Below are 17509 nucleotides of genomic sequence, written 5' to 3'. Positions count from 1 at the left end.
GCAAATACCATGCTGGAACATCCTTAAATATAATAACCATAAATAATAATATGGTAATAAGTTTCACGTTTACGCACGCGTACTTCTCTTATTAAATTGCATTGTTTTAACTAAGAAAAACTTGTATTTGTAAATTTTGTTTGATTAATTGTTAGATCCAGAATGGATGGATCCAGAATTGAGTTAATTTTTATTGAACAGTGAATTTTTCAATATCGATATCGATAGTAGTTATTATTTTACCATTACAGCTTATTACAGAAAGTATCAAAATCAAAATATGTTCAAAATCGTTGAAGATAAGATCATTCTAATGAGAACAAGTTTTAAATAATTTGGTTTCTAGTTTGCTAGTATATGGTTAATCTTTATTTTTAAATTTAATATATCTTGAATTAAGATATTTGCCAATACACATTATTTTTTCTTCCCATCACTTTCACCATAAATGCTGATGTACATACTTTTTTCTAGTTTTTAAGTAAAGCTTTTACAATTACTCATATATGAGTACTGCAGATAAAAACAAGCGATTGAACAATCATATGATTTTCAGGTTATTCTCAAACTCATGCATATGTTGGTGAAATGAAGAAATTCCCATTTTTTAATTCAGTTAATATAAGCGGGGAACCCGTGACGGTAAAACTGCACTTACTCTGATTTCGAAATTTCGCATATATGAATCAATACCTACTGTTTAACGATAGGTACAATTTGGACTAGATGTGCCCGGAGTTTATCCTGGCAGAAAAATTTTTTGTATTTTTAATAATTACAAGTAATGCACTTTCAAGGAAATTAATTTGTAAGTGACCATTTTATCTATTTTAAGGAAAATTTGGTGTGACAGCTCTTATCGTGGAAGATTAGTTTGTCACATCAATTTTTAATATATAAAGTCAATATAATTTAACCCTTGTTGCGGAATTATGTTTTTTTTTTTTTAATTTGTTCGTTTTGACTTGCACTTTCGAAATATCTCGGTGAATAAATGTTTCAAAAAAAAGTTTTCGTTTAAAATAAAAGAACATTATTCATTTGGAATTTCATGATTTCCGGATTTTAAAATTTACATATTTCCAAACACCGATGGGAAAAAATCAGTTCTGTATTGAAGGCTCTGACTATAAAGATTTTTCTTCAATACAATTTATTTACAACAGATTTGTCTAGACATCAAAATCCCCATGTGTTGTGTGGAAGGTCTTTGCCATGTTAACAATCGTTATAAAGTAAAAATGAAAACTTACTACTGAAAAATGTCTAAGCTAGAGTTTTCCATCCAAAATAATTGTGCTACTATGTAAACATTTCTAATACACAGTGTACACTAGTAGTAGCAGATAATAACAAAAAACACGACTTTGTCTTTAACACACACACACTCACATATGATTTAGGTTTTTAATCGAACATTTTGATGATACACAGTGTTATTCATAATAATTATAATTAATTTAATAAAACTTGTTAAAGCATGTATGTATATTAAAAGCTTCCGCCTTTTTTAAATAATACTTGAATTAGTAAGCTATCCATCCAATCATTATAATCTATCAATGAGTAATGTAATAAATGAAATAAAAAACAAAACATCATAATCACGATTATATTTCCACAGTAGCAGTTATAGTGGTAAGTGGTAATAGTAAGTAGTTTTAGTTTGTTGTCACTGAATTTTAACTTAATATAGTCAATAATGTTTTCTTCCTATATAATAATTACTGTTATAAATAATATCGCACTATACTTTTTACACGATGTTACAAAATAATTAACACCGAAGTAAATATTACAAAAGAAGTGATATCAATCTCTTAGTTGTATCCGACTCTCCATGCCAGAATGGAATCTATTTTTAATCTATCTTGAATTCGACGATAAGTAAAAAAGAAATGAAAAATATACAGGTTGTTCTGTTATTGATAGCAGAAAATTATGCCAGTAAATTAAGCTTATCAAGACAAATGGAAAAGCTCTTTACCAAATTTCGATTTGAGGCCTCATTCGGAAGATGTGGCTATGGGAAAAATAGATAGATTTATGAATTCACAGACCAATCAAATTCATTAAATTAGTAGGTGTCACTTTAGAATCTAGAAGGGGCTACCATAAAACAATAATTGATTGTAAATTGATTTAATTGGGTATTGAACGCTAAAAAAATACTTTATTGTTATTTATAAAGAAAACAAATTTTATTTTTTTCGGGGATTAATCTTTTCGTCTAGACTTCTTCGATATAGCAGTGTGAAATGTTTGTGTGTTCTGTTTACACAAACAGCCAAATAGAAAAACACGAAGAGGTAACATATAATTTGAGTCATTCACATAGAACAGAAGTGACGGAGTTAGTTACGTCGTATACCGGATTTGCTCAACTGAAAATACGTCATGTGCGTTTTTTCATTGAAGTGTACTGTCTCACCCTAATATGTTAAGTGGTATAATGTGTTGAGATAGAAAAAGCTATTAAAAGTATCATGTATGAAGGAACTTTGACTAATATAAAGTAGTTTCATATTAAAAATATTTAATATTTACCTATATGTCCTGTTTGACATAATGACATGACCTATTTGTGGAACATTTTGAAATACATTGTTTTTTTTTACATTATTTATCATAGTATTGCGGTTTTTAAATTAATATTCATATTCATATATTTTAATAAATAATAATGCACATTTCAACTACATCTCTACATATTATAAATGCGAAAGTAAGCATGTTTGTTTGTTTGTTTGTTAGGCTTTCACGCTTAAACTAGCGAATGGTTTTTAATGAAACAGTACAGCAATATAGCTGATATATCAGAATAACACATGAGATATAATTTATAAAGATATATTTTAAAAAAATAAAAAATCATATCTCTCTGATATACTCAATGAATAATTACTATTATACATTTAAAAAAATAATATATTTTACGTGTTTAAGGTAGTACCAGCATGAAATCACTTTTCGACAGATTTGGCCGAATTTTTTTTCTCGGGTTTATAATAGCTTTATTTATGAATTCCTAAAATTTCATAATTTTTGACCGTTTAGATCGCGAGATATTTAAAGACAAAGTTCGCGATTTTGAGGGTCATGTCCCATTTAAAGCATGTAAAATGTCCGGTCTCTCTCCTATTTTTTATGATATTATTATATATGGAAGAAAAAGTAGAAAAAAATGTTTATACAATACAATTCTAAAAAAAAAATTTAGAAATTAATTTTCACTTTCGAGATATTAATTTTGACGTAAATTGACCGAAATTGGGACGTTGGCATAATTATTTCCCATTTTAAACGGTCAAAATTTCTGAAACTTTGGGAATTAATAGTAAGCATTATTAAATTCTTAAATTTAATTTTTCGTTAAATTCTGTCGAAAAAAAAATTGTACCATTGCTTTAACATAGAAACTGCAAATACCATGCTGGAACATCCTTAAAACAATCCCCACCACTATTTCGAGTGTTATAGAAAAGGGATAAGCGGGAGTAATCTTTATCAATCTTTACTTTTAAACTCAGCGAAGCGGGTGAGTATCACGCTAGTATACATATAATAGGCAGCAAGTACATGTGAGAATATCAGCATATCTAATCATTCATTAGATGCGAAAACATGATTTTTTTTGTTGTATTTCTAACTAACATAAAAATAACTCTAAGTAGGTATAACTTTCAATATCTCTACTATTATATTAATAAGAAGTATTTACTAAACAAGAACAAAATTATGTGATTGTTTAAGTTATTCATATATGTACAGGACTTTGATAAACTTTCAACCTTTCACGGTTTCGGAAAATCCTCTTTGGAAACGTGTTGAATTTTATTATAATACTTAAGGAAGAACGAGCAAGGTAGATTCAGGATTCAAATTTTTAACTTTGATGATGAATTAAGACGAAAAGTAAGGAGTTTTTTACTTTTTACCAACACGAGTCCTTTTCTTCAACCGAAATTTAAAAAGAAAGACAGCTTTTCTCAGTTACTTTCCGAAGATTTTTTTGACTCGATACTAATTTTTGCTATTCCCTAAACACACTATCTTGAAATTCTTTGAGAAAAAAGAATACAGCAACAAATCATTGCTTTGGATCTATAGGATTAACCAAGCACACTTTTGGAATCCAGGCAGGTGATGAGTTCTTTGATAGTTTGATCATTTTTTACCCCCGAATTAAAAAACTTGTGTTATAAGTTTGACCTCTATGTGTGTGTGTCTGCCTGTCTGTGGCATTGTAGCGCCTAAACGGATGAACTGATTTTGATTTTTTTTGTTTTCTTTGAAATGTAATTACCTCGGAGAGTGTTCTTGGTTCAATTAAGGGTTCTGTACCCCGAAAAACTAACAAATGGCGATGATCTTCAAAATCGGTTCAGTTTGAAAAAGGCTTTAAGAAAAAAGGTAATTTAATGGAGAGTGTTAAATATGTTTCGAGTGCGAATTTTGGGTTCCCTAACCGAAAAATTTGTCGGGGCTTTTTTAAATTTTGAAAACTTCACTTGTACCTTAAATATGGTTCAGTTTGCCGATGAAGTCGATCAGTTTTAGAGCGATCATAAATAGTTCATATAATTCACATAATAATAATTACTTGTAAATGAGTACGTTTGTACACAAATCTGCAGGAAATTCCGAATACCATAGTATGCGTTCAAGGGCAGAATAATTATTAGTCATACCCATAGTTTTAATGGACTTCCCAACCAAGAGAGATTATTTAGTGGTAAAAATTAAAACAGTGAAATCTTTTTTTTTAACAACCAAAACATACATTTCTGTATATCATCTTTTATGAGGATTTTTTAAAATAAACTAAAGTTCAAAAACTAAACCCCGACGACTTCAAAATCACGCTCTAAAAACTATGATCGTCATTACGATCATTGTTTATTTGACGAAGCAACCCCATTGTATTGGTCTTTTGCTGTTAATAAAATTATTATTATTATTATTATTACACAGTCGGGATAAGGACTCCTCTAAGGACTAAATGTTTTCCACAGAATGGTCCTCCGACTGTTATGACGGTTTTCTTCTCATGAAAATTTACGACGATAATATTTTCTTGTTTCATAGTTTTCTAGACATCGGAGTTTTAGTTTTTGAACTTTAGACATATGAAGCTGTGGGTTGGCTACAATTGTTTCATATTTAATATGATTTCAAGCAACTAATGTCAACAAGTACCAAGCAACTTTCGAGCAACTAATATCAAAAGTTCATAGTTTTTGAATTGAACTGCAAAAACTGAAAAAAGTGAGAAAATTTTTCACGGATTACGAAGGTAGTACAACTTTTTTTTGCTTGGAAAATGTAGTTTTATACTTCTCTAAGGAGTCCAAATAGCATACCAAAAAAGCAGTATTTCATCGCCTTTTGCAATTTTAGGTTTTTTTGATTGAAAGATTTTACTGGAGTAAAGAGCTATTATTCCAAAACGAATGGTTTTAAAGGATTCCACCTATTTGGATGCCCATTTGGAGTTTCCGGTATTTTTATCCAAAAGCCAAATCCAATGTGCGTAGTCTTTTAAATTAGAACAAATTCAAAGCATCTCCCAAAAAAAGATTAACTTTATCGATATTTTATACCCAAATATTAAAAAACATAAGCAAAACTTGGAATGAGTTTTTGTGCACCATCAGAAAGTTGGCAACCTTATCAGATTCAACCTGTATATCATTAGACTCTTATCTACATACACTTGTTAATAGTTCATTCAAAATATCATTTCTAATGTTCTAAGCAATAACATTTATTGCATTATTCATAAGATATAATAATAATAATATGTTTAATATTTATTTTATTGAATAGAAGATAGAAATTAATAACAAATGTGTCTTACAACACTCAATAAGTCAATGAGTTTATTGTCAAGAATGTTTGTAAATGCATTTCATTATTTACAATTTATTTAATTTAATAAATATGTGTTAATAAATTAAAAATAATATGCAAATATTATGTAATTATTAGAAACAAAAAGCGTATTAGCTGCGGAAATATAATTGTGATAATTGTACAAAACGTTATCATTCGGGAAAACTTAACTTCTAGTGCGGTAGTTAATAAAGACAGTGAAGATAGCTTCTAGAATCTTTTTTAGTCTTTTGAAATTAAAAATTCTATATAAAAGTGTTTTATTATCTCTAAACCAGCTCAGTAGCCGTGTGAGTGGAGGCTTTGACTAATGGCTGGAAGGTTGCAGGTTACAGAATCCAGGAAGCGGCAGTGTGAACTAAATAGTTAATGGGCGGTAAATTGATCACACTGCCATCATTTGGATAAAAACGAAGTAACCGACTCTACCCACATCATAAAATTAATGGTTTATTCGATGTAGTTTACCAAATAAATAGAAGATAAAAAATAATAATGTGGGTGGCCTTTGCTATAGAGGTGGTCTGAGAAACGGAATTTAAATCCCATTATTATTTTTATTATAATATTGTCTCTATATTATAGATGATGACTAAATTTTTTTATCACTCCAAGGGAAAAATTCTCACTGCACGGACAGAAAAGTGAAGTTGGTTTTTGAAAATCGTGAAAAGTACACAAAATATGATTAAAAGTAGGTGGCGCAACTTCTATGTAGAGTAGGAAGCTTATAACTTCCTGCATAAATCTTTGAAAGCTATATAACTTCTTCGTTTATTGATCAGTTTTAATTTAACTTTCAAATTTTGTAGTGGTATGAAGTCTAGTTTACAGGCAATGTGGAAAATTTCCGTATCAGTCATCTACCTAACAGATGAATCCAGTAATGTTTGGTATTTGTCTAATGTTTTGATAGAGATTTTTATTATAATTAAGCCACCCGGATGCCCCATTCGAAGTTACAGTCGGGTGTTACTGGGCTGCAAAAAGTTGCGATGAGTATTTGAACATTATTTTGTGGATAGTTAAACTTCGATGTCTAAATCTACAAAATAAAGCACGATTTTCAAATTATTATTAAAATTTTAAAAACTATCGCTCTTAATGATAAACCTCATTATTTAATGTCTTATATTAGCTTCTAGACCTACAGCTAACAACACACTTAAAATTGTCTTATAAACAACAATCAAACTGCCATTGATACTGGCATTTAGTTTATTGTACAACTTGATGATTCGCACTAATAAGTCTCTCCCTAGCGAAGGAGGATGATCGTAGAAACCGGCATCATGTTTGAACATGATGCAACCGGCGTTCCAATTAATTAGCTTATAAGAGTAAAGTATTAGTTAGCTGCCGATCCATTATTTGTAAATACGAACGAAAAAATATGCACTCGGAAAAAAAAAAGTATAATATGACATTGATTATAATTTTCCATTATTATGATAAGAAAATAATAAATTCGATATATGTACGTTTCATATTTATTACATTTTTTTTAAAAAGGTATTTGAGTAGGTAAGACCTTGAATGAATATTATTTAACTTCAATTTATAGTCGGGGAGCTAGTGACATTTGTAATCCACCGTGTTACAACTAGCCATAAGATCAATCCAAAATCCAAACAATGCCATGTTTTGCATAATAACGATTTGTATTTTTATAAATTTTGAGATTGGAAGTTTGCAATGATATATACTATGCGAAGTTTACACATTTGACTTGGAAAGTAATGGAGAAGCAGCCTGTGTATAAATTCTCGACATTTTTATTAAGACAGTGAAAAAGAAGCTTCTAAGTCCTTTTTAAACAGTACTCAGAAAGTTATCAAATAAAGTCTGACCAGGAGGGTCCTAAGCTAAAGATGGCCACGCTTGCATTTTTGAGGCAGGTTATAGCATAAATTTCTTTTGGGGCCAAAACGTGCTTGAAAGACCACCGTAGACCGGTGTACTCATGGTACCGTAGATGAGTTTCACGAAGCTATAAAGCATCATAATAACAAAAAGAAAAAGGAATTAACAGGGATACCTTTGATTTTAAACGGCTCCCGGGCGCTTAAAAATTCAATCATAATTTTAAGAAATCTACACTTAATTCTTATAAAAATTATACAAAAAATTTCGAATTTGGCGTTTTATCATTAAAACTCAATTATGTTTAAATAAAATTAGTAATGTAACTCAAAGATTAAAAAATTTAGTTTATTTTCCTCATTTATTAATTTTTTTCATTTGATTGGATGATTGGAAGAATAAATTAATTAAAAAAGCAATAACGAACAAAAACAACATATAGTTTCTGTAACAATTTAATTTTCCTAAGAAGGATCCGTCAAACTAAATAAACATTCCTCTTTAAATTATACTGGAAGCGCTGAACACATAGATATACAGAATGCCCAATTAAGTCGGCACCATATGGAGAAGTTATTTATCTACGCCCGTGAGAAAAGTATTTTTCTCATTCAGTATGCGTGGGGAAAAATAGTTCATTACCACACTAGGGCAGTAATGAATTCATTTAACAAGCAACTTTTTTAATTTTCTATTTTTTTCAATGAGCCATGACCAATTTTAAATAAAAATTATCGTTTGTTTAACGTTTTAGAGTCGTAGATAAAGTTTTGTACGATACACGTATGATAACGCATTATTAACGTTCTGTATATACCTATACTATATACTAAACTATGCTTCCATCCCTACATGAACGATCTCTTTATCTTATTAAGCCTCTGAAAGAATTTATAAAAAAAATTCAAATTTACAAGAAATAATCTATCACGTTGCAATTATATTTTTTCTGAAAACTTTTTACAATTTTCGATGTTTTTATAATCGAAACGTGAAAGTTTCTCAGTATGCAAGTAAAAGGTATGTACGTGCAAAATTAAATGAGTTGTAAAAATAATTGTATTCATTATTAGGTAAGTATCGGTACGTAAATAAAAGCAAGCATTATAAATGAAATAAATAACTGTGGTTAGTTATTCTATGCACAACAATGCATTTGATGATTATGAATATGATGAATGCACAATAAACTATTCAAATTTATTTATAAATAAATATTGTTAACAACAAATAAGTAATGACCTCAATAAAATTGTTTAATGTTAGAAACAAATAGCTAAACATATAACTACTCTTAATTATATTTAATAATTCTTTTGAGCACATGTTTTGTTTAATAATTATAATAAGTATAAATTATAATCCTTTCCTAATCATTAACTTGCTACACATAATTTATGGAAGCTAATTGCTTCAATTGCAACTAATTATTGTATTGCAAAATTTGCAGCTCATGATCTCTTACTGGTTTGTTATGACAACAGGCCTTCATCGAATGGTGGAGTACGTTAAAATAATTTACTCAATACTTTCCTTTTTCTAGATAAAATATTTGAAGGTGTTAAAATTTTGAAAGAAAGGGGATATTTTTGTGAATATTGCAAAAAGTCTGCACAGAAAAATTGAAAATTTTACAATGACAAACATTTTACATGAGCTAAGCATCTTTCATGATTTAAGACATATGCTGGTAAATTACGAAAACCAGTAGTGAGGACATGGGTTTTGAACTTTTTTTCTGTTTCGTAACGGTTTGCAAGATGGGTCTTACAGATCCAATACCCAATTGACCTATATTGCTCATTTACGAACTCGATCTCACTTTTTACGCCTTGAGCACGCTGTAAATATTTCAACTTGATATCTTTTTTCGTTTTTGAGTTATCGTGATGACAAATGGATAGACAGACAGACAAGCAGAACTACTGAAAATGGACTAATTAGGTGATTTTATGAACACCTATACCAAAATTTTGTTCATAGTAACAATTTTTAAGCGTTACAAACTTGGGACTAAACTTAGTATACTTTGCATATTACATATACATGGTGGTTATAAAAAGTTCATAGTTAAAACATATTTATATATTTTTTTACCACTCAATGAACTAAATACCTATCTATTATTTGGATTTTTTCTTACAATTATACTTTGGTTTCCGATTTCGGCCATTTCAAAGAGTTTTTTCTCCAAGACTAGTTTATAAAATATTCATCACATCTTATATTGTAGTTAATTTTTAGAATTGCCGAAGAATTATTAAATAATTTATACCACTGATCATAAGAGCTTAGTTCGTCAGAAAATTGATTTTTTTTCTACAGGTGGCTTTTTTAACGAGCGCAAAATGTTAATTTTAAAGGCATACATCTTATATGGGTATTGGAATACGATTTAAATTTTCCGGTTCAATTAAAATCTCACTCTAATTTCATTTGGTAAACTTTAGACGAACACTTTAAATTAGAAAGTTGTTTTTTATAAAAACTCAAGCTTTCTTTTTGGAGACATTTTGTTGTAAACCGAATAGTTTAAACAGTAATTGATAGCAAACATACCTACCTTATTAGACCCTTTAAGAAACTACATATCATAGCTTTTTGCGTAAATCTTCATTCAATTTGAAAATAAATGATCTTTATAGAAAAACAAACCACTTTAATTGGGAATTTTTTTCGAAGAGTGCCTAGGTTTAGCCCGAATGCATACGAAAAGTCAATTTTTGGGTAAAACTTTTCAGCCCGTTTTGCCTAAACTGTACGGTTTGTGGAAAAATGTTTCGAAGAAAAAATGTTTTGAAATGAATGAACTTTTCATTGAGCCTGAAAACCCGAATCAAGTTTAATGTCTGTGTAAGGTGTGCGCCTATAGACCCAATATCTTTTGCTTGAAGCTATTTTATCGATAAAACTTATTTTTCGAGTTTCAAATAAGTACATCCGGTATAGGTATTGAAGCAGTGGTATTTTATTTTGGAAATCTTTTAAATATCAACCTGTACTTTAATGCGTTAATAATAATAACACATGGCTGATTATTTAGAAAACAGTTGGTGATAAGTTTTTTTGAGAAACAAACCCAGATGTAAAAATTAATTTATTTACGGATATAAAACTTTAATTGAATATACACGTTCTTAGAAAATAAAAGCAACAATTGTGCAAATTTTATTTACTTGTAGAGGCGTGGCATCGCATAATATATTAGTAGACCGTGAGCCTATGATAAAACGAAATATCGATGATTCGTTTTAGGTCAGAAGTCAGACTTCAGACGTGTTGTAGAGCAGGCATGGGCAAAGGTGGCTTAGAGAAGCCCCCGAGACCTGTAACTAAAATACGAGTAAGACAGTGATAACCTAACCAGTGCGAAATTAAACATAAGAGTAAGACAGAGAGACAACATTTTTTTTCTACCTACCTCATTACTATTAGAGAAACTGAGAAAAGTAGAAGAGTCGTATACCCGTCTCGCTTCATCCTCTGTGAGCAATGCGGACTTGGATAAAGAAACACACAATAAAGTTTATGGCACACAATAAAGTTATAACAATGGTGACTTCGATTTAAAATAACCCATGCCTGTTGTAGAGCATGAAATTCTGCGTCAATACCTATCATAAAATTTCATGAATTAACTCATACACGTATTCACACGAGTCGTATCAATATGTACTTTCTAGACGCTGTTGCTTTTAACTTTTAGCGTCAAACGAAAAAAAAACACGTTTTTGTAGGACAGCTAAATTTCAACTGAAGTGTGTGTTATATAATTTGTTTTCGGATAGGGTGGTTAATTTACTTAAATGCTTCACTATTTTAGATAAAAAAAGAGCATATAAAAAATCCTTTAAAAAAACATTTACAAGTGAAATTATTTGTAATTTATTCAAAAAACTATTATTTATTTTTTAAAAATAATAAAAATATTTGAATTATGATTTTACAAAATATCCTACGAGATGCGAGAATTCGGCGTACTGAATATAGTAGCCCTATAATATACCGATGCGATATTAAATTCGTTGAATTCCGATTTTACAAAAACAGTAGAATCAAATAAGTAAATTTAATGTCCATTGTCATCTATTATGATTTATTACCTACCTATCGGCTTTTTTGTTTTTTGATAGTTGTAATAAAATTTGAATTTAAAAGTTGTTTAATTTCGAAAACGTGAGAATACGTAGGTAGATACTGTTGTGATGTTTAACATTTTCGTCATTTTCATCTATACGTATTGAATAATGATAAAAAAGCGGTGTTAATAAAAAATATAATTTTTAATATGGCAAAATATAGCTTTTGTCTCATGGAAAAAGAAAGTACCTGCTAGTTACAAATAATCATGGAAAGTCGATATTTTCTTGTAGGAAGTAAATGTTTTTTATTTCAAGGAAATTCTTATAAAAGAGTTTTATAAACAAGAAAAGTAGCCCAATACTTATTTTCGTGAATTAAGGAGGATCCCTCACCATAGTAATAGAAAAAAATAAATTAGTAGAAAATGATCCAAATTTTTAGTATGTTGTAGTTAACGATACATATTATTAAATAAAAAAAAATTTGGGTATCTTATCGATCAATTAAGAGAGAAATTCTTAATTAAAAATACACTAAATAACATAGCATGGTATGAGGATGATTATGTTATTTAGTGTATTTTTAATTAAGAATTTCTCTCTTAATTGATCGATAAGATACCCAAATTTTTTTTGATTTAAAAATATGTATCGTTAACTATAACATACTAAAAATTTGGATCATTTTCTACTAATTTATTTTCTCAAGAAGTAAACTCGTTTACTACTCTACTATCCACTATTTGTTTAACTGTGAATAAATTAACTATATAACTTTGCTACGATGCTTACTTTTTTTCCAAAGTCAAAATTTTATGTGCGAATCAGGGTTTTATGTGAAACTACGAATTATTGACATTTTGGTTACACAAATTTTTTTACTTTGACGCTTTTCATCGTTGGAAATTTTGAAAAAATTCACACATATACCTACAAAGTGCTTTTTTAAGTTGACATTTGCTTGAAACTCGAAAAATATCTTTTATTGATAAAAATGCTTCAAACGAAAAATGTTGGGTTGGTAGATGCACATCTTACCCAGACATTAAATTTGACCTAAGTTTTCAAGCTCACTCTATTCCACTCCTGGTGAACAATTTAAATCAGAAAGTTGTAATTGATTAAAAAAGTAACTTTTTTTTTGTTCGAAACATTTTTCCGCAAACCGTACAGCTTAGGCAAAAAAGTTTAATTCAAAATTGTTTTCTCGTATCAAAATTGCTATTTCGTATTTTTTTTTTCTGCGAAATCTAGACACTCTTCGAAAAAAAATTTCCAATAAATCCAATAACTAGATTTTTGCTATCAATTACTGTTTAAACTATTCGGTTAACAAAAAAAATGTTTCCAAAAAAAATATTTGAGTATTTATAAAGATCAACTTTCTAATTTAAAGCGTTCATCTAATGTTTGTCGGTTATGAATCAGAGTGAAGCTTAAAAACTTACATCGAATTCGATGCGGTATAAGATTTGTGTCTTTGCAACTAACAAATTTTTCGTATGAACCATTTCCCTCGATTAAATTTATTTATCGAGTTTCAAGCATATGTCAACTTAAAAAAGAAGATATCTTGTACAAGTATCCAAATAATTTTAATACCGAAGCCAAACAGAAAACTACCTCTTACTATAACTCACAACTGTCTGAATTAATTAAGCTGATGAATAATTTATCACCCGTTGCTTATCGTTTATCATTATTTCGCTAAGAATATATTTCATTTTGTCAAGAGATGTTTAAATTAACGACTTAGATTTAATAATAATAATAAGTGTTACTAAATTTATAAGATTGATTTGAACCGGAAAATTAAACTAAAATAATCAAATGGTAACGGAATCGAATACTTATGCTATAATTTATATCGTTATGAGTGTGTACTCTCTCTTCATGTCATCCTTTGTGTTAAACATATATCCATCATGATTATAGGAATAACAAAAAAAAAAAAACATACCACACAATACTAGGGCGTGATGTCACTTCCTCAATAATTTAAAAACAAAACTGTTCTGTATACCGTGCAATTTACATAAATTGAATTTATGTAATACTATATACAGTGCAGATATATTAACATAATTTTAATTATTATAAGCCTATTTTCTAGCAGGAAAGTTGGAGGGTGTTTTTGGGGGTTGGAAAAGGGGGTGGACAATAGGGAATATTCATGTATTTTTTTTATATTTTTAATTCATTGTTTACACCGTTATAACAAAGTAAAAAATATAAATACTGCTTAAAAATGCTGTATTAAAGTGTAAAAATATATTTAAAATACATTATAATTTGGAGATATTTAAACGCAGTTTTTTGGCGCTCTCTGTTGATAACGTATAAGTACGTGATCTGTCAATTGGTGACAGTTCAATGTATAATTTACACTTTAAAAAAATGAATTTACAACACAGATATTTACACTCGTTATTATTAAGTTTCCTAATAAAAATCCGTAGAACAGTATAATTTAATGAAATACCATATAAAATGTAAGTAATTAATATCATACAGTATGTCAACAATTTTGACAAGCCCGTACTATGATGTCACGTCCGTATAAAAATTTGAATTTCCGTTTTAGAAATTTTTAAATGCCCTCACTGAATTTGTACTTTTATTAATTAATTTTAAGTAATTAAAAAGATATTAATTACTAAAATAATGGTTTAGTTAAAATGTCCAGTCATTAAAGTTACGGAAGAAAAATATTTGACCCCAAATTTAAATTTCATGAATATTCACTATTGTATTATTACATTTTCTGACTAAACTTGCAGTCAAAATGAAATGTGTTCAGTATAAAGATATATGATTGCGTTTATTCAAAAAAAAGTACAATAGAGAGTATAGTGACAAAAAGATGGAACTAAGTGTGATACTATTAAAAACTGGATTTCACAGCAAGAGTTGCTATATAAATGGCCTAAGCATCAGCCAGCCAGTTCATTAAATGTTGTATTAGACGCTATGGCTGAATATCGTCTCAGGCGGCTAGTTGAACGGTGATGTTTAATAAAAAGGCTATGTTGTTAACTGAACGGCTAAATAAGCTAGTTGGCTGCGAGATAGGCATGGCATAAAAATGTTAATATATAACGTAACAAATTTGCAATTACACGGTACCAATCATAGTTAACCATTATATGTCATATACGTACGTTTAATAATACTCAAAACATACATTCGTTATATTAATGGACTACTGATGATGATAAATCAGCTAGGATTCTCTGATGCATATCACTAAAATAACAATTATTATGTATTATAACGAACATATATCCCCATATATTGTGTGGTGATTTACTTGTTATTTAATAATTATAATTATATTCGGTTATGTGAGTTACACTTATGATGAATACATAGAAGAAGAATACGTAGAAGTTGTTGGGTCATTCATGGCCACAAAAATTAAATAGTCTTGAAAATCTATTGAATAAATTTACAACAGCTAGAAAATGTCTGTAGCCGCTGCCACTGTATAAAAGTATGGCAACATTTATTGTGTGCCAGTTTTCAACAAAAAACAAAATACCTCAAATCATAACTTTTCGCAAACATTTTGAAGACTGGTATTTTAGGTCGATCTTTACCCATCTGATAAGCAGATGAAACATTTTTAATGAAATTTTATTAATTTTTAAAAATTCCTATCATAGTTTTTCTATCGAAAAGTGTTCATGGCTATTTTTAATTTAATTAATATTAATTAATTTTTTCCATGAACGGTTTTTTCAGGCAAGCCTATATCATTATTTTCGTAATTAAATTACCTATCTTCTGGTAATTTCGATTAGTGAAGAGATTGATGAAGTTACCTCATCAAGTATGAACAGATAAGTCAATATAGATAACTACACCGATGTCTGTTAGTCAATCGAAATTGGTATTAGAAGAAAAATAATTTTTTAACGAAAATAATGATATAGGCTTCCCTGAAAAAAACCGTTAATTGTTATTTTGGGTATCAGTTATATTTTAGTTTTCAAGTTCTAGAAAACTCAAATACAACATAAACTCAATAGACCATATTTAATGGAAAACGAGTTTTAAACATTATTTACTTTTGGTACGGAATTATCATATTTATAAAAATCAAATGCTATATTAACTCGACCAAAACGTAGGAAATTATATATATTAATCTATTCGTTCATATGTATGCGTAATAGAATCATCTACAAAGATAATGTTAAATTCGAGAGGTGAATTATTCGACTGCGAAATATCGTTGAATTTGTCATTATTTTTAAAATCTACATCTGCTTGAGATTTACATTCATTGGTTTCGTTTGTGCCAATTAAAATAATTCAATTTTAGACAACAAAACGGTATAATCTTTACACCCCGGAATGCCCTTCTAATCCAGGTATCGAGAACGATCTCTCATCAGTCACATTTGTATATATTGTAAATTTGTACTCGTTGCAAGATTGAACAATTCATTGTCGAAGTTGATTTCTTCTGTTTCTTTTTTTTGTCTTCATTTGCAATAAATTGCTTCGAAAATTTTCTGAATTGAAATAGTTCAAAAATTATACTGTTTTTATCTCGTGGGAACCACTTATTAATTTTTTTTATCTCGTGGGAGCCACTTGTTTTATGGTGGCCTATAGGCTCAGCCTAGTCATCCTATGGTATAATTCGGGACACTTTTCTAACTACGCATATGATCAACTACGAAAAAGTTCAAAAATTTATAACATACCTGGTATACCATCATTCTGAACTTCTTGCAAAGTAAAATGATAAATTGGATCATTGGTACCATTTTCATTAGAAATAAATTTCATTTCTATGCAACAATAATAAAGCATGGTTGTCCGTCTTCTTTATTTTATACCAATTATTTTAATAAATTATATAATTATTATTATTTGTTAATATTCAATACACAAGTTTGTATTGAAGTTTGATTCTCCAAACTTTGTTTATAATTATTCAAAAACAATAATATGGATTGTTGCCATATAAACAACAATAAATTTTATCAATTCCATAGTGAACTTTTTGAAGTTGTTAAATTTGTTCACCAATATTATCAAGAATACGATCAAGTATTTTAATTGTTATAAATATTATGATAATTGTTGATGTCAAAATAATAATAAATAATGTAATCCATAATATCATTAAAAATAGATCATCGGATTCTAAACTTTTTATAAAATCAATTAAAATTTCAAAATATAATGTATTTGTAAACATAAATGTTGAGATTAATATCACTTAAATATATATCGATGATAAATATATAATTGGTAACCAAAGAAACAATCTTACTTATTGGCCAAAACAACCACCGTTAAACAGAGAGTTTCAAATTTCATGGCATTATTATAGATGTTCTTTAGTTCAAAATTAGTAGTATATTCGAAAATCAATGAAACTTAACTTTCTGTCGCGTGGTAAATAAGCTTCGGAGTCTATGTTGAGCATTTTCTCTCACACAGGATATATATATATATATATGGCAAAGTGTCCATTTTCGAGACAATAAATATCCATCAATTTACGGCTTGTTCGCGCTACCAAATTTTGGCCACATGAAAGAATAATAAAGATAAATTGGCAGTACATAGTCAGTGTGGTACTGAAGTCGCGTGAGTGCGACCCCTGTAGTCCACATGACTAACTTCTCAGAGGGGGAAAAAACATTTAA

The 17509-nt window shown here is 28.9% G+C and overlaps 1 protein-coding gene across 1 annotated transcript in view; it reads right to left on the bottom strand.

The window, feature by feature from the left end:
- Positions 1-16687, bottom strand: part of LOC123298791 — a 33876-nt gene extending 17189 nt beyond the window's left edge. Inside the window, exon 1 of the mRNA XM_044880888.1 lies at positions 16556-16687. Within this exon, the coding sequence (XP_044736823.1) occupies positions 16556-16664 (109 nt within the window). The 5' untranslated portion in view covers positions 16665-16687. The remainder of the gene's footprint in view (positions 1-16555) is intronic.
- Between the last annotated feature and the right edge of the window lie 822 nt (positions 16688-17509).

The sequence above is a fragment of the Chrysoperla carnea genome, chromosome 4 (assembly GCF_905475395.1).
Source record: "Chrysoperla carnea chromosome 4, inChrCarn1.1, whole genome shotgun sequence".
Taxonomy (NCBI): Eukaryota; Metazoa; Arthropoda; class Insecta; order Neuroptera; family Chrysopidae; genus Chrysoperla; species Chrysoperla carnea.
Note: the sequence above shows the minus strand (reverse complement) of the source record. Positions and strands in the feature narration are given on the sequence as shown.